This window comes from Chinchilla lanigera, unplaced genomic scaffold (assembly GCF_000276665.1).
Source record: "Chinchilla lanigera isolate Chin_1 unplaced genomic scaffold, ChiLan1.0 scaffold00029, whole genome shotgun sequence".
Lineage (NCBI taxonomy): Eukaryota > Metazoa > Chordata > Mammalia > Rodentia > Chinchillidae > Chinchilla > Chinchilla lanigera.
This window is the reverse complement of record NW_004955430.1, coordinates 19,716,545-19,742,780: the sequence shown is the minus strand read 5'-3', so window position 1 is coordinate 19,742,780 and position 26,236 is coordinate 19,716,545. Positions and strand designations below refer to the sequence as shown.

Here is a 26,236-nt window from a genome sequence, read left to right as displayed (position 1 = left end):
TTACTCAGTCAAAAGGCCTTAAAAGCGAAGCCTTAAGGCCAGGCATGGTGGCACACGCCTGTAACCCCAGCACTTGCTAACTCAAGAGGATCGCTACAAGTTCCAGCCCAGCCTGGGCTGCAAAGTGAATTCAAAGCCAGCCCGAACTGCATAGTGAAACCCTGTCTCAAAAAGTCAAAAGAACTGTTTTAAAAGCTAAGCCTTAATAATTCTACTTGCTGACTTCAGTTCAGCCGTTGGCCAAGAGTTCCAAGCCTACTTTTTCTCATAGCCTGCCCTGCCCCACACTCCAGGCTCCCCCACATGGTCTCCACAATCACCTAAACCAATTTTTTGCAATAAATCTGTTAATATACAGATATATATAGACCTTTATCTCCTATTGGTGGTTTCTCTGGTGAAACCCTGATACATCACTTTTCATGGGTTTATTTGGGGAGCATATGTATGCTGTATGTGTATGTGACATACAGATACACAAGGAGAAAAACTGCTGATTCAATCTGCTCCATCATAATTTTCACAGCTTATTATTAGGGTAAACAAACTTTCTGTTAAGGACCAGATTGTAAATATTTTATATTAATATATTTTAAACAACCCTTCAAAAATGTTAACTAATCATTTCTGGTTTGGAAGCCTCACCAGATTCTGGCCACAAGCCAGTTTACTGAACTCTGTGCTATACCATCAACTGATACTTTCTTCTTCCTTAGTTTTTCCAGAAATCGTGATGAGAGTAGCAAAAGAACACTGAGTTTACAGGGAACTGGAAATATGGACAAACAATAAAGGACAGACTCAAAGGAGGTCCTACAAGAGTGATGGGACCCGAGGAGAATGAGGAAAAGGGGTGAATCAAGGAGAGCTCCCTGTCTTCTGACTTCAAGGGAAATGAAGTGACCACCTGTTGAGATACAGAATACAAAACAAAGACTATATACTGTTGTAGACAAGTTGAATTTGAAACACTTAGAAGAAACATCAAGTGAAAACTAATATCTACTTGAAAAGGGACTAAAACTAGGACTATCTGTACACATTCCTTCTCCACTTGTTTATAGCATAAATTAGAACTAGGTATCAATAATTAATGTAATTACTGAATAGATGTGAATAACTATGGTGATATACTGACCTATTTTAGAAAATCAATATCAACGTTTTATCTCTTTATATAGTTTTAACTAATACAATTTATTTCTAATATGCCCTTATCAATCTAGACTTTGCTCTTAATCTTGCAATGGTCTTAGATAACAAAAGCATTATTTTTCTGGATCAGTTCTTTGAGTACAGACATAGTTTTGTAATAATGAGCCATTTTTCACAAATAAAGTAGAAATTTATCTTCATTATAAACTCGAAGTTATAATATTCCATCACACACATTTTTAAATGGCTTGTAACAATTCCTTCTGATCATTTTCCTAACACCTGCTAAAGCAAAGAATTCTAGAGTTGTATGAATACTGATTTCAAATTTTCCAAATTCTTGGTGTTAAATCAAAACAACACTGTTAAAAATTTATATATTCTGTTAAAGATTTTCTCATCTGGTAGAATACTAACCACCAAATATTAACTAATTATAATTGAATACATATTTCAAATCTATCTTTAACACTATAAATATTACAGATATTGTACTTTTTATTCATAAAATTACAAACTGAACCCCTTAAGGTCAATGTCATATATATGTAATATATTTGTACAATAGCCTGCCCAAAACAATCAAATTTTGAAAGTCTTCTACTATATAGTCACATGAATTTATACTAAGATAAAGGATCAGATAACACTCCCAGGGAAAATTTCCAAAGCTCTATAATTTCTCAACATTCTATCATCACCTGAAAGTCAATTTTCACCTTTTCCACTGGCAGTATCTATTAGCTTAGATTTTGCTTTGGGGCTCATGTGTTCTTGCAGTATAGCAGAGCTATATTATAAGACTACTGACAACAGCACTTGCTAGGAATCCACAAAGATAACAGTGAAGCAAATCAGAATATTACAGAATCTTTCATAAGAAAGAATGTGACACCTTTGCCTTTTCAATACCAAAAATGCTCTGATGTAACTAGCCTGGTTGTTACTTAGATTAATACCATTTTTTTTTAAAGTTCCTAGTTCTTCTCTTACTTGCTCCTGAAAACATCTCTATACTACTGTTCATTTCTAGAGAAAAAACAAAATTGCTTGGAATAAATCTGCAAAACTACTTTTATCAGCAATAGGTTCGGTCTTGAGGTCCCTCTCCTTTACAAGCTATGAAGAGCCTAAAAGGGACCAGACAGATTATCATGTACAGTGTAAGAACAACAATCACAACATTAGCTCCTAAATGCTCCATATCCAAAAGCAGACAGACTCCAGCTCTCTTGATCACAAAAACAGGTACACTTATAACCAGATTTTCACATTCTTACTAGCTTGTTCATATCTTCTTGCAATAAAATGTGGAAAGAGGTGGCTGAGAGGTCTTAATTGGGAAATCAAGACAGTAAGGATGAGTCTTCTTCACATCTTCTTCCCTTCAAGCCATACTTGAACTGACAAAACAAAGGGAAGTCAACAGTACCAAATACTCTAGGGATTATAAATGCCGTAGTAATATAGGCAAGTGTCCTTATTCTGCAGCATAAGCACTTGTGATTGACTCTTAATCAATCATGCTTAGATAAACATTCTCTGATATCTAAAAATCCCCCAGTAACAGTTCTTTAGTAAAAACATGATGTGAAAGTAAACACCAGTTCTTTAACAACTTGCCCGCTGATCTAATCTCCTTACATTAAACTGTGAAACTATAATGAGAAACCTATAGGGTAAAAGGTTAATTTGAGTATCAGTGTTCTTATTTGGGCACAATTATATTTGGTTCACTTATATAAAGTACTAGATAATATTTCTCAGCCTTATAACATCTGTAAACAGAAATTTCTAAAGTATGTTTTTAACACCCTTAAAAATAATACTAGCCAGGTACAGTGGCATAGTCCTGTAATTTCAGCACTTAAGAGGCTGAGGCAGGAGGATCCCTCCCAAGTTCAAGGCCAACCTGGGCTACACAGTGAGCTAAAGGCCAGCCTGAACTGCAGAGTGAGACCCTGTCTCAAAACACACAAACAAACAAACAAAAAAAAAATGATACTAATTCAGTTAATGAAAACTGAAGTTTTGAGTTTGTTTGTTTTTTTTTTCCTGTGAACCTTCTGTGCTGAGTCAGGAATTCCTTCATATTAATGACATTCAGAATCACCAAGTTTCAGGATTTTAAAAAACCTTAGCAGATACCTGATTTACCTGATTTGTCTTACTCTTCCAACCTCTCATTCACAAACTTCACATTACGCATTTAAAATCAGTTAATGACAAAAACTGAAACATGAAGTCAGTTCTACTAACTTCTTAACCTGGGCATCCACAACAGTGTCCTCCAGCTTTGGTGGACAATCTCCTACTGTCTAAGCCCATCCTTTGTAGTCATCTACCCTAATACATAAAGAAGTGAGATTGCATGAAAAATATTTACTTTATACTATCAATGTTGAATCTTCTCACTGTTCATGTTTTTCTTCATCTCTCAAATTATTTTCTTACCTAAAGACACATCACATCTGTAGCTTTCATTTTATTTCTCGAAAAAAATTCTTGCTCTAGAATGAAAGAAATACTATACAATTTACATGTAATTTTTGGGTTTTTTTAAAAAATATGCTATAGTGGTTGAGGAGTTCCTTTCCTCCCATCAGGAGAGAGGGCTCCACCTGACCTCAGCTTTCCGTCTCTCACCTATATTCCTGCATCCTCTCACTCTCCTTCCTCCCAGGAACTTTGAGAGCCAAGCTGGATGGGGCAAGAAACACATAGTCTGCTGGAAGACAGTATAGGGAAATGCTTGAAGATATATGCTTAGGCAGAACTTTTGGAACAGAGTCCCAATTGCACAAGAAATAACATCAAGAATCAACAAATGGGAACTTACCAAATTAAAAAGCCTCTGTACAGCAAAGGAAACAACCAACAAAGTGAAAGACAATTACAGAATAAACAAAAAAAATGCCAGCTATTGCTCAGTGAACTAACATCTAGAATATATGAAGAACTCAAAAAATGAAGGGAGAAACTTCAAGGAAGAGGAAGGACATAGCCAGCGGTGCCTTCTCCCTGAAACAGGACGCACAGCACAAGAGGAGCAACTCAAACCTGAGGAAGTAACAGTGATTGCAGGGAACCCCAGAGGCCTCCACAGACAGACATAGCAGTGGAGGGGAGCCCTGGACATAAAGGACTGCACTAGCTGGCAGTGTGTGCTGAGGGCTCACTTGTCCCTCGTGAGAGAGCAATTGGCCAGGAGCCATATTGGAGAGGGGTCAGCTGAGCTCAGAACTCAAGAGTGGCTACAGATGCCATCTAGTGGCTCAAGGCACCATCTAGCGGCTCCCAGTGGGGCTCAGGCCCAAAGAAGGCATGCTGAGGGCTGCAGGCCAAACGAGTTTGGACTCTGCCAGAAGGTACAAATTGGATGACATTATCCAATACTCCGCCAAAAAGTGACTGCTGGCTTACTGAGATAGATCAGCATAGATTGGGATTCTGTCCCCACATGTTGTCTACCAGTGGCCGGAGAGACAAATGTGGAAGTGGATTTTTTTTTTTTTTTTGCTCTCTTATTTTTTGTTGTTGTGATGGTGGTTTTGTTTTTTACTCCTTCATGCTTTGATCTTGTTTTTATAGGAGTGTGACTGTGTTTTCTAGCATCTTTGTGGTTCTTCTCTTCTGTTCTTATCTCTTTATTTTGCTCTTTCCCTCCAGTCTTTGGTACCAGTTTCCTGAAGTTAGCATGGTCCCCCTTTGTTCTCCAGCCTTACTTCTAATCTTCTTCCACTACCTCTCTTTTTTCCCTAACCCATTTCAAATTTTAACCCCTGAGGGTAAAATCGACATATTAAGGACATACATTTTAACCCCTGAGGGTAAAATCGACATATTAAGGACATACTGCATGTAATTTTCTGGTCTGTTCTAGATTTTATTATATAACTACAAATCTAGTTCATACAGTTAAAGGGGGCAAATTAATGGTTACCTTAGTTTGTCATTTTCTAGACTATGACTGTTGCTACTGTTACAGCCAAAAGTGACATTCCTGTTCTAAACAACTATTCTTCCTGGTATTCCCAGACTGAGATTGACTAAGGATCACAGAAAATTCTGTGGCACAGTGCCAAAGAACCAAGGACTGGGCCAAACAGGCAGCCACTTCTCATCCCCAACAAATTGAAGAAGATCTTGCAACAGACTCAAAACCCAAAAATCAGTTACACCTGGAGGATACCTCAGAGGAAACAGTCTTTTCCTAAGGGTTCTAAATACTAGCAATAAAGCAGCCCACCACAGGCACTTTACAAGCATCACTCCAGGAATTAAACTAAAAAAAGAAAAGAAAATGAGAAGACACTTAAAACAAGATGCAACCCCATCCAGTTCACCAAAGGCAAACCCAGGGGGTAATGAGGTGGGACAATCTGAAAGTCACCCACCTGGCCTCTGTGAAGTGGTGACAACAAAGTAATTGAATGAGGCTCTAGAAAAAATCAAATCAGAAATAATTTCTCAGATAACTGCAGAGATGGTGACCATAATAAAAAGCATGCTTAGTGACACTAGAGCAGATGCAGACAAAAAAAATAGAAGAGCTTAAGAAAATTATGGAAACCATGAATGCTCAGCATAGAAAAGAAATGGAATCCATAAGGCAGATTCAAGCAGATATCTGGAATCACAAAAATTCTACTGAAAGTATCCACAGTAGGTTAAGCCAATGTGAGGTCAGAATCTCAAATATAGAAGATAGGCTTGCAGTTAGCAATCATGAAAATGAAGATTACTTAAACATAGCAAGGGACTGTGAGAAATCAATCCAGAAGAAGAAAGCACAAATATCTCTAGCCATTACAGAAACGCAAATTAAAACAATAGTGAGATTTTATCTTTCTCCAGAAAGAATGGACATTCTCAAGAAAACAAACAGCAAATGCTAGCTAGGTTGTGGAGGAAAAGGAACCCTTCTACACTGTTAGGAGTATAAAACAGTACTACAACCATGATTAAAATCAGTATGAAGAGTCCTCAAAAAATTAAAAATAGGAATTCTATTTGACCCAGCTATTCCCTTTCTAAGTACCTTCTCAAAAGAGCAACAGACACCATATTACAGTGATACATGCATACCCATATTTATAGATATACAATTCAGTATAGCTAAACCTTGGAAGTGGTCCATATGTCCATCGTCAGATGCCTGGATAGAGAAAATGTAGTATTTATGCACAATGGAGTACTAGTTGGCATGAAGGATAAGCTGAATCATGTGTAGGAAAATGGATGCACCTTGAGATCATAAGGTTAAGTGAAATAAAAGACACAAAAGTTTAAATATCATATGGTTTCTCTAATATGAGAAACCCAAAACATAAATAAAGGGTAAAATAAAAGATAGATAGAAAATGTATCTTTGTCAAAGGGAAGGAGACCAAGAGATAAGGGAGGTGGTAAGGATCAGAGGAGGAAGATGAAAAACAAAACAAAGAAGTGTTATGTACATGAACCAACTACCCAGCAGGAATGTACTCATTATGTACTGCAAACATGTACTAATAAAAAAGCTAAAATTGCCAAAAGGAAAGTTCTACTTGTTACCATTTAACTGAAAACTTGCAGTGCCCCTCTATTATTTTTCAGATAGAAATCAAAGTGGTTTTGTTGTTTTTGTTGTTTTTTTTTTTTTTTAGACAAGGTCTTGGTATACAGTTCATGCTAGTTTTGAACTCACTATGTAGACCAAATTGGCCTTGAACTCTCTTTGCTCCTCCTGACTCAGACTACCAAGTGCTGGGATTGTAACTATGTGCCACCACACCCCTGGCTGAATTCAAAGTTCTTGATATGGTTTACAGGGCATTTCATGGTTCACAATTTTAGAGTCCTCCACTACCACGGCACACATTCCTCTTTGATCTCAACTTTTCTTTCTTATGTTTTTTGCTTCAGCCATTGTTTTTCTTATTTCACCAAGCAACCCTGCAGAAGGCTGTTAATCTAGTGAGACAGAAACAATTTATTTTCCATTGCAAATACACTTTTGGGTTAGAAATATACAAAATGTAAATGCTAACCATTTTTTTCAGTTCTGAACTACCCAAAAAGATATCCAAAAATATATATATATTATAATATATATATGATATATATAATATATATATAGAGAGAGAGATATTCAATATATGAGATACTCATATAATATATATGATATATATAATATATATATATAGAGAGAGAGATACTCAAGAGATAGAGGGAATAATAAAAGCAAAAATTTTCCACTCGACTCTACAATCTTTTACATAATTAATCACATAATGCTCAGAGAAAATACTCTTCAAATTTGTTTAGACGTATAACTTAAAAAGTAAAACTGTCCACTAAATGAGTGCCAGTACCCCTAAAGCTAATCTATTCACAACCCCACAGGATCCACTAGAACAGCCCCAGCAAACCAATTACTCCACAAGCTGCCACAGTGACTTTCTCCTAAAATGTATACACTTTGAACACCCACTCATGAAATATCTTGAAGTCCTTCATCCCATTTTCCACCCCTGAGCCCTATCACTGCCCTATCTTCCTCCACTTACGAGATTCCTGGAAGCTAACAGCAATTGAGAAGCCATGGATGGATGGATACAGACAGATACATGCACATGCATGCACACACACACACACAATTAAAAGAACATTTCTTGTGCTGCCATGAATCCAAATTAAATGAGACAGAAGAGAAACTTCCTATCCTGCTAAAAAGAAAAGCAGAAGAAAAAAAAAGGAATCACTACTACTTAATAGAGAAAGCAAAAAAACCTAAATAATCAGGCCCAGGTTCCTGTCATCTGGGAACACAATCAGTGTCAGAAAAGTTGCCTGGAACACTGGAATAGGCAAAGGCTTACCTGGGTGTTCCTTTAGCACTTTGGATTACTGGACTGTTTTACAATTTGTTGAGGCAGAGGTTAATCTCTAGAATTTTGTCAAGTTGAAATAATTTTGAGTCAGTGGAAAAGACAACCCCAAAGTTAACTTTGATATGTTATTTTTTTTATCTAGGGCAGCAATCTATGAAACTAAGTACTGGCTTCACAAATGCTTTTTGGACTGATTTTTACATCTTACTGCTATCTTTACTAATTAATGAGTTGAAGAAAATCTTTAACACATATTCATTTTATATTTGCATGAGTCATAATTTTACCTTTTGGAAAATTATAGTAATTAAGATGTGTTATATCCATGTACCAACTCCATACAAGGAATGTAAACATTATGTACTGCAAATGTACTAATAAAAAATAATAATAAATTAATGAAAAGAAAACAGCACCAATCTTTAATATTTGTTTTTATAGGTGATCATGGCATATATGAATTTTAAAACCTCTAAAATTTTATTGCTTAACTTTGAAGAGATTTTTCAAATATATAATACTTGTAGAAAGAACTACAAATTCACAAAAACTGTAACTAAGTAAGCTATGTCTAATAAGAGGAGAATGAGCTATATTGTAAATTCTTGTATCATTACTATAAGGTCAAAAGCCCTCTTTATGGCTAAAAGATACAAGGGAGCATTTCCTCTAAGAATAGTGATCGGACTGGAAAAATAAAAAAATTAAGGATAAACTAGGAGAGTTCAAAACACTGTTTCTCCTCTATTCTGTCTGCACATGAGAACTGCTTATAATGTATTCTAAAGTACTGGAGGCTTGGGCCCTAACCCAGACAAATTAAATCTAAATACGTAAGAGTGCAACTTAGACATCAGTATGTTTTAAAAGTTTAATCCTTCATCACAGCCACTTTTCCTGGATATTTTGGGATCTCTTCAGCTTTTTCTCTCCACAAACGGTAACAGAAATAGTGAATATAATTACGGCTCATAAACTTATAAAGATTATTATTACTTCTACATTACCAAAAGGACAGTGAGTGAAAGTACACATAAGAGTAAGTAGGCTGCATATGCATTTCATTTTGGGGTTCAGATTTTGAGAAAAGATAGCACCTACAAAGTTATTTAAAAGGTGCTGCCAAAAGAAAATCAAACTTTAAAGATCTCAAAAATGTAAGTAAATGGGAAAACAGATTTTGCTATATAAACTTAATCTGGCACAGCTATTCATCTACTTGGTATGGGCACCATACTACTTTGGATTGAAAAATGCGGTAACACATCAAGTAAATGTAAACGTTACAACAAAACCAAACCAAAAAAAAATTGAAATTTTTTAGAAAGCTCGTTTTAATACATTATATTTTGAAAGTCAGATTGATAAAGGAAAGTTTGTTTTCTTTTTCTTTTTTTTTGAGACACAGTCTCTCTATACAGCCCAGGCTGGCCTCAAACTTGCATGATTCTCCTGCCTCTGCCTCCCTAGTGCTGGGATTACAAGGGTGTACCACTACTCCTGGCAACAAAGGCAACTTAAGAAAAAAATCTTCCCAACTCGTTGACTACTTTCTTACTTTCCACTGTTTCTAAACCTACTTTTGTCAAACTTTCCAATGGATTTCATGTTAGGTTTGACCACCACCATCCACTCAGTGAAGTTAAAAGCCTAGGAGTTATCCTTAATTCTTCGCTTTCTCTAACCAACCTTATCTAAGGCAAAAGCAGGTCCTGCCAATTTCTCCCACAAAACATATACTGGCACCTTTTATTCCTTTCCATCTTTTCTAACATCACCTTAGGCTAAGATTCATGTATGTGGCTTGGACCACCACTCCCACCTGTTTCCCAGCTTCCATTCCTGACCCCTCTTTAATCTACACTGATACTGAACCAGGATAGTACAAGTAAACCAATTCTATTACATCACCACTTTCTTTAAGAGCCACTAAAGGTTTATGATAACATCAGGAGAAAAAAAAAATGCCTGCAACATCAAGGTACCCTGCTCCTACTACTTCCCCAAATCTTTCTTAGGGATCTCCTCTCCAATACAGCTTGAAGTGCAGTCAAATATTTTAAGTATCTGCACATGTTTGCAGTACATAATATTTATAATCCTTGTGTAGAGTTGGTATCTGTATAAAAAACAAGAAGGATCAAGAGGTATGTGGAAGATGGAGGGAAAGAAATGGGATTAAAATGTGTTACATACAAGTACCAACTTCCCACAAGCAATGTAAATATTATGCATTACACATATGTACTAATAAACTAGAATAAAAAAATATTTTAACAATTTGCTACTTCCATACTTTTCCCTAGCTCTTCACATAGCCACTTCCTCTCATCCATCAGATTCCAATCAGTGATACTTCCTGGCAGAACTCTTCATTATCTAAAGTAGTCCTCCCTTCACAACCTACCACATCACAGTGCTTACTTCTTATATAGCTTATCACATTCTATGAGTGTATGTGTATCTATAGGTGTAGGCGAGGGGTTTTTTCTTCCTACTGCGAGAAGGGATCTTGTTTGTCCTATATGCCAGGGGTCCCCAAACCATGAGCCATGATTACCACCACTCCATGGCCTGTTAGGAACTAGGTGGCACAGCAGGAAGTAAGCCGCAGGCCAGGTAGCTAAGGTCATCTGTATTTATAGCTGCTCCCCATCACTTGCATTAACACCTGAGCTCTGCATCCTGTCAGATTCAGAGGCAGCATTAGATTCTCTTAAGAGCACAAACCCTACTATTAAATGCACAGAGAGGGATTTAGGTTGCATACTTATGAAAATGTAACGCTTGATAAATCTGGGGTGGAGCTAAGATGGTGCTGCTAGTGCTGGGGAGTAACTGCAAAAACAGATTAACATTAGCAGAGATGTCTGACTATAAAAACCACAATAAATCAATTGCTTGCAGACTTATATCAAAACCCTACCAGTGAATGGCATGTATCAATTAAACGACAAATGGTGGCAGGCTTTACAGTGACAAGTAAACTGATGTACTTCAATTATACAGCAGCAACTGGTGGCAGGCTTTAAATCAGAATTCAGCATTCACTGTGGTTCACGCTTGGCCCACTCATTTTATTTACAACTTCCATTGGTGCCATCTTCCCACTGGGCACTTGGCTTGGTCACATTATGAGTAAGTTAACCTTAGCCAAAATGAGTAAAAACAAAACTTCAAAAACAGTTCCCTTTTTTGCTCCCAAAGAGATTGAGGACAGCTGCTACCATTTCCTAGGGCCTAAAACAATAAGGGCATATGCTAGGCCCTTAACAAGTTATTTTGCTTAACTAACAAGTACTAAAAAGGTGGCATGGCCTACACTACTAAACTGAAAATGAAATCACTGGATTCTAGCCATATGTGGCCTTGGGCACACTACAGAAAGAGTAGAGTTAAAGAGTAACTAGAAGAAAGTGCCACCTTAAGTATGAAGGTTTTTTCTCTTCTAAATTTTCTTACCTATCTACATTCAACACAGACATATAGAAGTCTTCTTGAGTCGGTCTTCTCATCCATATGAGATTAACAATCACTTCCAATTCAGAAATATAAGAACTATACAGAACTCAACCCGAACTTTCCCTAGCCACCCCCTATTTATAACCCTTCTTCCTCCATGAATCAAATAACCTGAAACCAAATATGACATAGTACATCTTATTAGCAAGACCTTTGCTCACGTCTTTTTCCCAGTTCAAACCACTGGCACTGATACCCTTCAAAGCCAGATTATTTGTTGCCTGCATCAATAAGCTAGCCCAAAACTGAGAGCATCATTATGTATTCCTGAATTCCTTCATGCTTCAAATTACAATACTCGCTGATTGTAGTACTATCTGCTTAGATTAAGTAAATTTAACCTCTCAGAGGCTCAATTTTGCAATCTGCAAAACCTAGATAAAAGAATCTATCATAACACATACTACGGATAATTCCAAATACTTAGTTTGATAATAAACTGTTCATTAAATGTATTATTTGTGTGTTACATGTATTTTTCAACCTCCTGAGGGCCCAAAAAGCAATTTTTTCACTTCAAAAGCTTAAAATCATCCCAGTGTCTTTGAGCTTTTCATTCTGTAAAATGAAAGGAATGGACTAACCACCCCATTCCTTCTTTCATATTTATGTGCCTTCCAAAACTGAAGTTCTATACCTATATCCTTACAGTCAAAAAAAAGGATGAGTTTGTGCAAGAATTCACAAGGAATTGATGTCTACTGCAAACTGATTTCTACTGCAAATCTCTAACGCAAGTGTGCAGAAGCATTTAAAATAACTTTCACGACACAGGAGATCCTTTCCAAAACAGCTGACTCTTGCCACAGTGATGCATCCTTGGAATTGTTAAACTGGGCTACAAAGAGGGACGTAAGGTCCATGGACTACCGAAAAAACAAAAAGGTAATACTGTGCCCCAGCAGGACAGTAGGAACTCTCCTGGAGCAAGAGTCTCTGTAACATGGTTTAAAGGCGTCAGGGACCCGAAGGGCAGAAAGGATGGCAATGAAGACCCTCGTCGCTCAATGGAGGAAGACCTCTGTAAGCCACAAACGGAGGAGTCTAGACCACAAACCCGACGCCCTTCTCCTGGCACTAACCCCAGCTTGCAAGATGATCCACACTAAGGAAGGAGCCAAGGTCGGCGGGAAACGCTAAAGGAGCCAGCCCCAGGCGAGGGGATGTCGGCGGAAGCCCTGCGGCCTCACAGCTCTGCACCCTTCTCAGCGACAAGCAGTCTGAGGCCCGTGGCGCAAGATCCAGGCCCGGCCCTCGCAAACCGCGCTGCCCGCTCCCGTACCTGCGGGGTCGAGCGCCATCGCAGCGGGCGGAGAAGGCAGCCGCGGGCAGCTCCGGGGCGGGGGCGGGGAGGGGAGGAGCCTGGCCAGCGCGGGCACCCGCCTCTTCCCGCGGGAGGAGGACAAGCGCGACGCACTTAGCGAAGCGGGGCAAACCCCTTCCCTCCTTCCTTCCCCAGTTCCTACTTCCGCTTCCCGTTGCGCCTGCGCTCTTCTGGCCCCGCCCGAATCCTGTAACTGGAAAGGGACGACTTCACCAGGGACTGATCCAGGGAAGGGGCGTGGCTGCGCACGCGCTCTGGGGAGGGGCGGAAGCCGGAGCGCGCTACCTGGCCTGCGGTGCGGTGGGTGCGAGCTAGGGCTGCAACCCTTGGGCTGCTGCGCCCAAGGTGGAGTCTCTCTCTCTCTCTCTCTCCCATACCCACCTCCAGAGAAGCGAATGAAGCGTCCCGCTGCTTTATTTTAACTTCGTCATTCAAGTTTAAGTGACTATTTTATGACTGCTAGGTTCCAGCTGCTTTTCTGAATACCAGGAAAAAATTAGGAAATAAAATTAACACCGTTATTCTCTCGAGGCGCAGGCTGTTAAATTCCACGGGTGCAACAGGTGCAGAGCTCATTCTACGGTAAAGGTGGTGCGGTGTCTGCAGTATCATTATTACTCCTTTAAGTATATCTCGCCTGGACGTTAAAATAAAATGTGAGTGGTTGGGGGAACCCAGGACGTACAGTCCAATTTGGGCGATGTTATTAATCCTGATTCCGTCCTTTAACTCTGTGTGTCGTGAGAAAAAGAAAGGAATAGCTGTTCTCGAGCCCGCACCTTCCCTTTTCTCACAGTACAAACTTTCTGCGTGGCATTTATGTCCATTTCGAAGCACCAACCAGCTTTCAGAAGTGATTCCTCCTCAGACACACACTTAACTATCTTGAGGCTCCAACGGGTGAGCTACAGCCAGAGACAGATGGACAGATGGGACAGATGTTTAGAAAAACAAGGAGCAGCTGCTTCTTCCCTGCAAGAGATTTAGGGCTTTCAAAATGATCCCCTCCCCACCTACCTGCGGTTTCTCCTCTCCTGCTGCTGCTTCCGCCTGGTCAGTTGGCAGAAAAGACAACACAGTTGAGCAGGGCTGGGAAAGTGGGTCTCTGCTCAGCAGGTCTTCCGTTTAAAGGCCTATTTGAGCATAAAGGCCCTTATTACAGCTGTAGGCTGAGGTGCCAAGGTGAGGAATTAATGTTTCACTCACCCCGGCAGGAAATTGGGTCCTTTTCCGTCTATGTTTAATAAATGCTTAGACACACAAAAAATTCACTCCAGTGCACCTTTTGTTTTTCTGGAGGTAAAGGATTTAATTTAGAAATCAAAAGCAAATATTTTAGAGGAGATAAGATGGGGTATTAAAATATAGACCATACGCCCACGTTTGAGTAAGTTGTGTGAAAGGGCATCATGAGAAAGGGAGTTAGTTTGAAGAGCTTCAGTCACGGAGAGAGACATGGGTGCCTTCACTCAAACCCTTTAACTCTATTAGCTATGTGAATTGACTAAGTCCCAATGTTTTCCTGGACTTTAGTTTCTAATTCACAAGGTCATTGTTAATAATAAATATGATATAAACACATTCAAAAGACATGAAAGACCACTTCTATAGTTTTTCCATAACTATCATTTGAAACATTATTATTTAATATTTTTATTTAAATCAATTCATTTTTCAAAACACCTACATTTGCACTGTCTGGTCTGATCCCGAGCAATAATATCTGCAAAATCATGGACTTAATGTGCCTCATAAAACTGATTGCTATCCATACCATACTGTGGTGGATTGACAACTGCTGGTCAACTTGTGACACCCAGCTGAACTGAACCAGCGTGGTGCTGGGTGTGGGAGACTTACCTGAGGACTGGTGCCAACAACATAAGAAAGAGAACTGGTGAGGAGGAATTGGGGCTGTTGGTTCTCCTGGGACTGTTGGTTCTTCTGGAGGAGCTTGTCATGCTGGCTTTCCTGATGTGAACTTTGCTGTTCTCATCATCAAGGAGCTCAAGACCTTGTTGTTTCTGGGAATGTCTATGGTTCACTTTGAGAGAGCTCAGGTCCTTACTTTGAGCATTGCTTCCTGGCTGCAGAGGGGAAGATGGTGCACTGTTCAGACTCCCAGAGAAGCTTGTTGTATTGGCTTTCCTGATATGAACTCAGCTGTTCTCATTGTTGGAGGAGCTTGGGACCTCATCACTGAGGATGGCTGTGGTACTTTTCAAGGGAGCTCTGGTCCTCACTTTGTAGCTTCCTAACTCCGGTGCAGATCCCTTGGCCTGCTAGCACAGACCCACCATCCCACTGGCACAGACTTTCTAGCTTTCACCACTGACCTTTGGTCCTGCCCAGCACAGATCCATGAAACAGGTCTGCATGAAAAGTTGTGGGCTCTAAACCTTCAACTGGACTCATGGAGCTATTGTGATATGCTCTAGATCTTCAGCTGGACTCATACAGGACATTGCATTGGGATCCAGGCCCTCAGCTGGATTCTTTGGGTCTTTAGTGTCCTGGACTTCTTTTTACTTGACTTTTTGGGTGACTACTATAAAATAATCCTATAAATTATGTGTCTTGTATTAAATTGTTTTCCATGTAAACCCTGACTATAACACACACCATGAGAAGCCATATCAAAAATAATAACACCTCAATACCTATTATATAAAGGCTTCTCCTCATGATAAACTAGTGACTTTGGGAAAAACTTTGCAATCTAACAAAGGAAGGCAAACCATTTTTTAAAGGTTAAATCAGAGGAATTTAATTGGCAATTCAAAACAGAAGAAATTTCCTATGGCCTCAGATTATTGAAGGACAGTTCTGTGGACAGTAACTATAGTAGGAACTTGTAAAGAGAGGCAAATATATGACAATGGATATTAGGAACTATATATTATCCAACCATGACTCCTAAGGCTCAATGTCTTGGCACATAATGGACTCAGAGTTGCCTTTCTGGAAGAATTGAATGATAGGGTAGTTAGGAAAGATTTGAAAGATAGGTTAAAATTATACTTACCCTTGATGTACAGCACAGTAAAAAGCATCCATGCTGGGAGGAAAAATCATAGCATAAGCATCTAGGATTTGAGCTGTTCTTGAAGAATTGGTGGAGCATGGAAACAGTGAAGGTTAAGAAATGGGACCATATGAGCAAAAATCTCAGGAGTGGGGAGCACAGGACTGGGAGCAGGCCTGCAGAAGACAATGCTTGAAACCATTCCAGTTCATCTGAGGCTTTGAAAAGGTAGGGTAGTTAGAAGTACAGTTTTGCAAGAAGAGTCCCAATTCTCATGTCCTTGAACATTATATTCAGGAGTGCTTGAAGTCATTTGCTATAAGAAGTCTAGACTTACTAAAGGTTAACAAACAGAAAAATAGCTTGTGGTCAACATTTCAAAAAGGTGCTTTATAAAATTTTTGTGCTGAATAGACTTAAGCAGCAAGGAAAAAGCTAGAAGAGAAGGAGAAAAGTAGAAAGGTATTTGTAGTAGTTCAGACAGGATCAGAAAAGAGCCTGTACTGAGTAGGATATATAAAATTGGAAAAGGAAAAAATGGATATGAGAATAATTGCAAATATATATACATATATTTTATAATTGAGCTTAGGATACAGAGATACTGCCTTAAGACAATTTCTAGATTATTTCTGAATTTGACAAATAAGAAAAACATGATACTATGCCTATTAATGCCTAAATTAATTTTTCCTTGATTTTCATTACTAGAGGCAATACTTGGACAAAGACCAGGTAGGAATGAATTGTGGTAATCCATGGGAAAAATGATACTGACTGAACCAAGAGCCTTTGAAGGCAAAAAAAAAAAAAAATACAATACTTATTATGTAGACTGGACATTAAAAATAAACACATATACTCATTGATATGTTTGTGTCCTTCTTAATCTAATATCCAAGGAATGTGCAAATAGCATGAGATATGTGGTTTATCGAGTCAATTCTGACTATATTTAGCATTCCATATTTTTATATGTTCATATGCCATTATTTATTTAAATGGTTAGTCAGTCCTGCTTCTGACTCTGCCTAGCAAAAGAATGAAAGGCTCCAACTTGTAGCTCTGCTCAACCCTGTGTTTGAATCAATAACAATTAACTTTGGAAAAAAAAAACACTGCAAGTTCCATCCCCATGAGTAGACAGAGTCTGAAACTAGTTTTTCACTAGATCAATAGGCGAGTGTTCCTAGTGGTCCAGCTTATTTTATGAACCTCATGATATAACACCCAGTCCCCACAGCCTGGGCTCCCTCTGAAATGAACTTAGAACAAGGTTAACCCTTGTTTTAATGACATTTATAATGTTTTCTAGGTCTACTTTTAAAAATATTCTATATGTCTAGGTAGTTTAAACAACAGAAATTTATTTTCCCACAATTGAAGCCTGAGATGTAGTTATTGTTGGGGTTGGTTTCTTCTAACATCTTTCTTCTTACCTTATAAAAGCCACATTCTCTTTCTGTCTTCACATGACCTTCTTTCTGTTTCTATGTGTCTTAATCTTGTCTTATAAGTATACCAGCTTATATCACCCCCTAATCACCACATTTTATTTAAAACTATCTCTTTAGGACCGGGGATATAGCTCAGTGGCATAAGTGCCTGCCTGGCAAGCACAAGGCCCTGAGTTTGATTGCTGATACCAAAAAATAAAAAAAATAAAAATAAAACTATCTCTTTAAAGAACTTATCTTTAAAGGTAGACACATTTTGAGGTACTAGGAGTTACAACTTCAAATATAAACTTTGGAGGGCATAATTCAACTGAGTTATTTATAAGGATTAAAATGCTTCTCCCAATACCAATCACTTAGTTAGGACCCTAACAACCTACCTAGCTCCCTAGAACAAAAAATTTGGTTCTGTTTTCTGGTGGCTAAACAAAGCTTGCTTTAGTCTAGATTGGTCTATAGATCTACTGCAGTCAACTCTTATCTGCCTGTCACTCTCTATATCTGATTGACCAAACATCCACTTTCTTCTCCTTCATTAATATACCTTTATCATCTGCCAGACTCACTACCATATCTCTTAGTCCCTGTCCTATTCACTTTTGCAAAGATTATTATAATAACCTTTTAACTGGATCTATTTCCTTGCAGTTCCTCCTTCTACTGATTTTCCTTAACCCATTACATCTATAACAGTGAATATGATCATAAAATTTCTTATGTAAAAGTTCTTAGTAAGATACAACCAATGAAATGGGAACTATATTTGCCAAACATATGTTTGATTACAGAATAATATCCAAAATAAATAAGGAACTCAATTCCTTGCTAAAAAAAGACCCTAATTTAAAAAATAAAAGGACCTAGGATGCAACAAAGTGGTAGAGCATTTCCCTAGCATTTGCAAGGCCCGAAGTTCAAGCTTCAGCAACACCAAAAGAAAGGAAGGAAGGAAGAAAGAAAGAAAAGAAAGAAAGAAAGAAAGAAAGAAAGAAAGAAACAAAGAAACAAAGAAACAAAGAAACAAAGAAACAAAGAAAAAGAAAGGGAAGGAGGGAGGAAATGAGAGAGAAGAATGGAGGAGGTGAAGAGGGAACAGGAATGAGGAGAAAGAGAGAACAAAGGATCTGAGCAGATATTTTTCAAAAGAATACAGAGGATAATGGGAAGATGGCAGGGTGGTAAGGAGCAACAAATCAGACTCTCCATGATTCAGAATACAGACAATGGAAAATCACAATTTAGGGAAGGAAGGAAGGAGAAAGGTGAATTCCTTGGTCCCAGGAAAGACCTGGAAGGGAAATTGAAGCCCACAGAGAAACTGAAACTGCAGACCACAATGCAGAATAAGGAAGGGACAACCGGCACTTTCTCCCTAGCTCCTGGCTCATAGCATGAGAAAGTAAGATCAAATCTACAAGGACAAAGTGAAAGCTTCCTGAAGAAATACACCTGTGGAATGGAGCAGTGGATGCTGTGCAGTACAGTAGCTGGTGAGTGACTCCAGCCCAAGCAATTGCCATGTCCCCTGGAAAGCATGCTTGGTCAGACATCACTTTAAGAAGGGGCCAACTGAGCCTGGGACTCAGAGCAGCCACAGGTCAGCTTCAGCTCAGGACTCCCAGTGTTAAAATATCACAGTGAGTGGGTGAGGGACAGTCACGGGAGATGTCCATGATCATATGATCATCTCAATAAAACCAGAATAAACATTTGACAAACTTCAATGCTCATTCATGATAAAAAGAAAACCCTAGAGGAAATTGGAATAAATGTCTTTATCCCAACCTCATAAAAGCAATCTATGACAAACCAACATCTCACTAAGTGGTCAAAAATGGAAAGTTTTCACTCTAAAAGCAAGAACAAGACAAGGCCACCCACTATCATCACTCCCATTCAATATAGTTCTGGAAACATTAGCTAGAGCTATTAGACATAAGAAAGAAAAAAAGAAATGTGAATAGGAAAGAAAGACGTTAAATTATCATTATTTACTGATGACATGATACTCTACAGAGAATACCCTAAACTCTCCAACAGAAGACTCCTAGAGTTAAAAAACAAATTTAACAGCATAGCAAGATACAAAGCCAACACTCAAAAATCGATAGAATTCTTGCACATGAATACAAACTCACTAAGACAGAAATTAGGGAAACAACACCTTTCATAATAGCATCAAAAAAAATGGAATAGTTAGGAGTCAACCTAATGAAGTGAAAGAACTTTATATTAAAAACTACAGTACTATGAAAAAGGATATCAGAAAAGATATCAGAAGATAGAAAAATATCTCCTGTTCTTGGATAGGCAGAGCAAATAGATGGAAAATGACCATATTTTCAAAAGTATTATACAGAATTAGTGTAATCCCAATCAATAGCATATCAATAGCATATTTCACAGAACTAGAGAAAACAATTCTAAAATTCATATGGCCATAAAAGACGTAGGATAGCAAAAGTAATTCTGGGCAACAAGGGCAAGGCAGAGGACATTACAGTCCCTGGCTTGAAATTATACTGCAAAACTACAGTGATTTAAAAAAAACAAAAAACAAAAAACAAAAAAACAAAAAAAAAAAACAATATGGTACTGGTAAAAACAAAAAAACAAACAAATCTGAAGAACAAACCTGGAAACATACCTGGAACAGAACAGAAGATGCGGAAGCTACTCCAAGAACACTCAGCTAACTTGTATTTGACAAAGGGGCCAGACACCTCCCCTGGAAGAAAAATAGCTTCTAATGAACATATGGTGCTGGGAAAACTGGCTTTCCACATACCAAAGATTGAATCTGAATCCATATCTCTTATCACATATTGAACTAAAATAAAAATGGATCAAAAACCTAAATATAAAAACAGAAACACTTAATCTGCTGGATGATAGAATAGGTAAAACTCTTAAAGACATAGGTGTAGGCAGTCTTTAGGAACAAAATTCCAGTTACACAGGAAACATTACAAAGAATCAACAACTGGGGTTACATCAAATTAAAAGATTTTGCATAGCAAAAGAAACTACCAATAGTGCAAAGAGACATCTTATAGAACAGAAAAAAAATTTTACCAGCTACTCCTCAAACAAAAAACTAATCTGGAATACATAAAGAATTTTTTTAAATCAGCCTGTCCCCCAGTTGAAAGATCCAATCCCCAAATGGGTATCTGAATTAAATAAATGCTTCCCATATGACAAAATATAAACAGCAAATATATGAAAACATGCTCAACATCACTGGTCATTCAAGAAATGGAAATTAAAACAATGCTGACATTCCATCTCTCTCCAGAAAGAATGGCTGTCATTAAGAAACCAACCAATATGAAATACCAGGAAGGCTACAGGGAAAAAAGAGCCTTCCCTCCTTACTGTTGGTGGCAATGAAAACTGGTACCACTACTATGGAAATCAGTATGGAGATTCCTCAGAAAATTAAAGACAGAGTTTCCATTTGACTCAGCTATTCCCTTTCTATGCTTCTTCCCAAAAGAGTTAAAAGCATCATACCACAGTGATATGTATGCATACTCATGATTATAGCAGCACAATTTATAATAGCTAAATCTTGGAGAGAGTCCAAATGGCTATTGACAGATGAATGAATAAAGAAAATGTCATATTTATGTACAATTGAGACAAAAAGATGAAAAGCATAAACTTGTATCATTGGTAGGTAATTGGATGCACCCAAGACCATAATTTAAAAAGTTTAAATATCACATTGTTTCTCTTGTATCAGAAACGCTAAGGGTAAACAAAGACCAAAACAGAGGATAGATATTAGGAAGTAGGAAAAATATGTTCAGATGGGAAGAGGAACAGGGGTGGGGAAAGGGGAAAGAAAGGATGGGAAAAAGGGCTAAATAACGAATGTAAGGGAAAGAATGGAAAGAAAGTTTCTGTACATGGGAAGGGGAGGAGGAGTTGGGAGATGAGAGAATAGAAAAAAAGAATAATTAAGATACACTATGTACAGGTACAAATTTCCTATGATGAATGTGAGCACTATATATGCAAATATGTACTAATAAAAAAATTTTAAAAGAATACATACAAATGGTTATAATATATATGAGAAAATAGCCCATATCACTAATAGTTAAGGAAATATAAATTATAGCTACAGTGAGCTATCACCTCCCACCTATTAGAATGGCTGTTATCCAAATGAGTATTGGTGAGGATGTGGGTAGAGGAAAGCCTTGTGTGTTGTGGAAGGAAATGCAAATACAAGCATTGTATGAAACAGTATGGATGTTCTTCCAAAGACTGAAAATAGAACTACTATATGATTCAGAACTCCTACTACTTGTAATATATGCAAAGCTTATGAAATCAATTTATCAAAGAAATTACTGCAGACCAATATTCGTTGCAGAATTATTCACAATAGCCAAGTTACAGAGACAATGCAGTTGCCATGAATAAGTGAATAGGTAAACAAAATATTTTATATGTACACAATAGAATACAATTCAGCCACAAAAAGAAGGAAATCATATCACTTGCAGCACTATGCATGAAATTGGAAGATATTATGCTTAGTGAAATAAGTCAGCTACAAAAAAACAAATATTGCAAAATATCACTTGTATGTGCAATGTAAAAAGTCAAACTTATAGAAATAAAGAGTAAAATGGTGTTTTTACCAGAGGTCACAAATTGCGGGGAGGGTATATTAGTTAAAGTAAGTAAAATTTTAGTTAGACTGGAGAAATAAGTTCAAAGATCTACTACACATCATGGTGACTTCAGTTAATAACCATACTGTACATTTGAAATTTGCTGAAGTGTTCTCATCAATAGGTGAGATAATACATATCTTAATTAAGACATTCCACAAAGTATAGATATACCAAATTTTATGTTGAATGCCACAAATATTTTACTTGTTAATTTAAGTAAGTAAATCCTCAGCAGCCCCCATATAAATAACACTCAAATCTTTTCCTTTAACAAGGTCGATAATACTTATAAACTTGTCCCAGGTTACTACATCATATTTTCATAAATAACCTCCTTGTGCTCAGCAATTTCTGCTACATTAACTTACATGTGGTAGCTTGTTAAATTACCTATGAAGACTTCTCTTGGAAAAATGGATAAGAATCTCTAACATGAAACCTGAAACTGACTTCAGATAAAATGTCTAATGCAAAAAGCTTTTGGAACTAAGCAGAGCTAACTGAACAGAGCTAAACTCATTTTTTCTCAGTAACTTATTTATTGGTAAAGCGTATGCAGTAAAAAACACAAATATTTGTGTAGCTGAATGACTTCTTACCTAGGTGTACATTTCTGCACTAGTACCCATGTCAAGTTATAGAACATTTCTATAGTTCAGAAGATTCCTTGATAATAAAATCTAACCCCACAAGAGTAACTGTCTCCTGAATTTTCTGAGCATTGATTAGATTTGAACCTTCTACTGATGTAATCATATAGAATAGCCTTTATGTCTGGCTTCTATTGTTCAGCCCCATGGCTATGAGATTTATTGATGTTGTTGTAAATATCTATATATCAACTCTTCTGCTTCTAATGTGATATCTGTAAATCATTTTTCCTTCTGAGCCTCAGTTTCTTCATTTGTAAAAATAAAATCTACCCAGCATAATTTCAGCCTTAAAAGAACCTATTAAACACACTGATAGTGGTGTTGGTAGTCAGTAGACTACTCATTACTTGTTATGATGACAATTATCCTTTGTATCCATCATTCTTTTGAACTATAATTATATTGTACATAGCTTTTGAGAATTTCAGTGTTCAGAACTAGCTTGCCTTCAAGACAGAAATCTAGATAATAATATGTTTAAATCAGTAGTATGTGAGATATCCTCCAAATGAACCGAGGAGATTTTTCAGTCTGCCCTATCTCCTATCAGGTGAGAAAAGAAAGTGAGAAAAAATAACCTCTCACCTCTGCAGAAAGTTTTCCATATTTTACATTTTGTTTCTACTGCATATTGTCTTCTGGGTGCCATCTTTTGAGACAGACCACAATCTTCTCTAGACTCAGAGACTCTCATACCTAAAAAAAAAGAACAATATTATAGTTTGACTAGCATTGAATTTCTCTTATTTTTGACCAGATGCTATGATCCTTTGTTGAAACATTTACAGGAGTTAACAAACAAAATACACTAGTGCTTTTTGTTGTACATCAAATCTTAAATATTAGTGACATATTTAGATAGCCAGCTGTGCTAAATACACCTTAGGGAACTTTTACTCATGTAGAGAAAATACAAATATCTTTGTGCTATTGATACGAAAGAGTACAAATGTCCTGAATTAAAAATCTATTCTTCCCTCAAATCAGAAAAGTTTCTGTACTCTATACATTGTGCTACATCTGGGGAAATAAATAAGATGAGGCCCACATCCTTAAGGAATTCAGAGTCCACTAGATAGAGAAAAACAAATACATGAACAAATTATTACAATACAACATAATAGAAGATGATGCGGGAGCCTAGAGGAGGAAGAAATTAATTCAAATTTCAGAGGACTTTATACAAATACTTATATTTAAATTAGGTTTTAAGAATAACTAGGTATTCAGCAAGAGAAAGACAAATGGAGCCTTAGGATACAAAGCATTACTGTATAACATAGGTACAGGATAATGGTCATGACCCATGAATGTGGTTAGAATAGCTAAATTGTCTAAAGGGGAATAAAAGATCTAATGAGGATTGCTATTAAGTTTCAATGCTTTCATTACTAGTATTATGCTCAAACAAAACAATTTCATGTCACTGAGACTCTCATCTCTATCATTACGACTTGAAACATGAAGTCTAAATGGAGAATTCCCAAAAACTCAGACCTTGAGTGCAAAGAATGTTGACTAATACTGCGCTAACTAGAATCTGTGTCATCGAGCCAGGGGTGCCAAGGCTTGAATGAAAGTGTTCCTATAAAAAATGGGATACTGCTATTGTTAGGTAACATGACTCTCTACTCTCTGAGGGGAGAGACTGTGTTTTATGCACCATTGCTGTCACAGCCCTTGGCATATACCATCATAAATATCTTGTTCCATATATTTCTGTTAATATAGAATGTAAGGTCACTATGGGAAACCAATGTGCACGGTCCATTATTATTCTTAATTAATATTTCTATCCTTTTTTCTGTTACCAACTCCTCCCTTAATTCAGATACTATTTATCTTTTTGACCTTTTGCTAACAGTACTCCTGGACTCCTGTTTTGGATCAAAAATGTCCCCAAGACTATTTGCTAAAGGTTTGGTTGCCAAATGGTAGGATTTTGGGAAGTGCTTGCGTTATGAGGGTTTTAAGTTCACCAGTGGATTAATCCACTGATGAATTCATAGTTTCACAGTATTACTGGGAAGAGATGGAAATTTAGGAGGTGAAGCCTAGTTGAAGGGAGTAAGTCATGGAGTTGTGACCTCTGGAACTATATATATCTTGTCCCTGACCCCTTCCTCTGTGGTCCTCTCTCTTTCTCTCTGTTTTCTGGCTCTCATGAACTGAGCATTTCTCTTCCACCCCTTCTTTCCATCAGGATAATTCTGCCCTGTCACAGTTCTAAAGGCAATAAAGCCTCATGACCATGGACTGAAACTTTGAAACTGCAAGCCAAAATAAACCTTCCCTCGTTTAAGCTGCCTATGTCCAGTATTTTATCACAGAGAAAGCTGACCAACATAACCCCCAATATGCATAAAAAGTTATTTTCTAGTCAAAGAATTCCCTCAAGTAAAACATGAGATGCACTTATCTGCTATTGTCTTCTCAGAATCTTGTTTTTCTTTTAGAAGTTATTACTCCCTTAAGTGGTTCCTACACTACTGATAGAGACCACAAGAACATTAAAACCAATGTCCACATGCTCTCATGGTGTTTTCATGTCCTTACAAAGCATCTATCTTTAATTATGTCCCATTCATCTAAGAGTGGATGTTGGGTTTAATGTGAGCCAATGGGAGCTCTGCCTTAGGAAATTTTAGGCATGGATATAAGCATATCATTTTGTTTCCTGAGGCTGAACTTATAACATGTAAAACATGTTAGAAGTTATTCATAGATATGCTTTAGGCCATGTAGAAAAAGCCACCTGTAGGGAGACAAAAATGATTAAGTCAATTCAAGGAGGTACAGTTTGGAGCATGAGAAAGTACAGATGGAGTTAAACCTCTGGTTGCAGTTGCTTTGAGATTCTGCTCTATTTCTACCTTTCTGTGTTTTCATTCTTCTTTGAACTACAATAGACAGATATAAAACCTCTCTTGCACCTTGTACCAAATAATATCAGCTCCAGCTCTTATGGAGGCCCACTAGTTCTTTTCAAGCTTGAAAAATCTTAATGTAGATGCTCTCCTCTCACTTACTTTTCTAACACTATTGCATAGAACACTCATAGGTACCTTATCAGTAGCCATGCATGTACCATACAGAAGTGTAGGGGAGGTTAAGGTTTGTGGAGCCACACTGATTAATTGTAAATGGAATCCAATGTCTATATTTTCCCACTTTTTATTCCCTGAGAGAATGGATGATGATGACGATGCTGCTGCTGCTGCTGCTGCTGCTGCTGCTGCTGATTAGTTGTTGTTGTACTGGGGATCAATCACAGGGCCTACTTCATGTTAGGCAGGCAGTCTGCCACTGAGCTACATTCCCAACCCTTCATATATTTTGAGACAAAATCTTGCTAAGTGCCCAGACCTGTCCTAGTCTTGCAACCCTCATATCTCAGCATCACAAGTAGCTGGGATTACAGGCATTTGACACCTGTAATTGAGCTGACCTGAAACACATTTTATAAAATGCTTCCAAGAGGGGCTGGGGATTTAGCTCAGCAGCAAAGTGCCTGCCTGGCAAGCGCAAGGT

The 26,236-nt window shown here is 37.7% G+C and overlaps 1 protein-coding gene across 1 annotated transcript in view; it reads right to left on the bottom strand.

Moving 5' to 3' along the window:
* The window catches only part of Cmc1 (C-x(9)-C motif containing 1), a 232,046-nt gene that overhangs the window by 56,642 nt on the left and 149,168 nt on the right, over positions 1-26,236 (bottom strand). Inside the window, exon 2 of the mRNA XM_005387540.1 lies at positions 12,835-13,284. Coding sequence (XP_005387597.1) covers positions 12,835-13,284 — 450 coding nt within the window. The remainder of the gene's footprint in view (positions 1-12,834; positions 13,285-26,236) is intronic.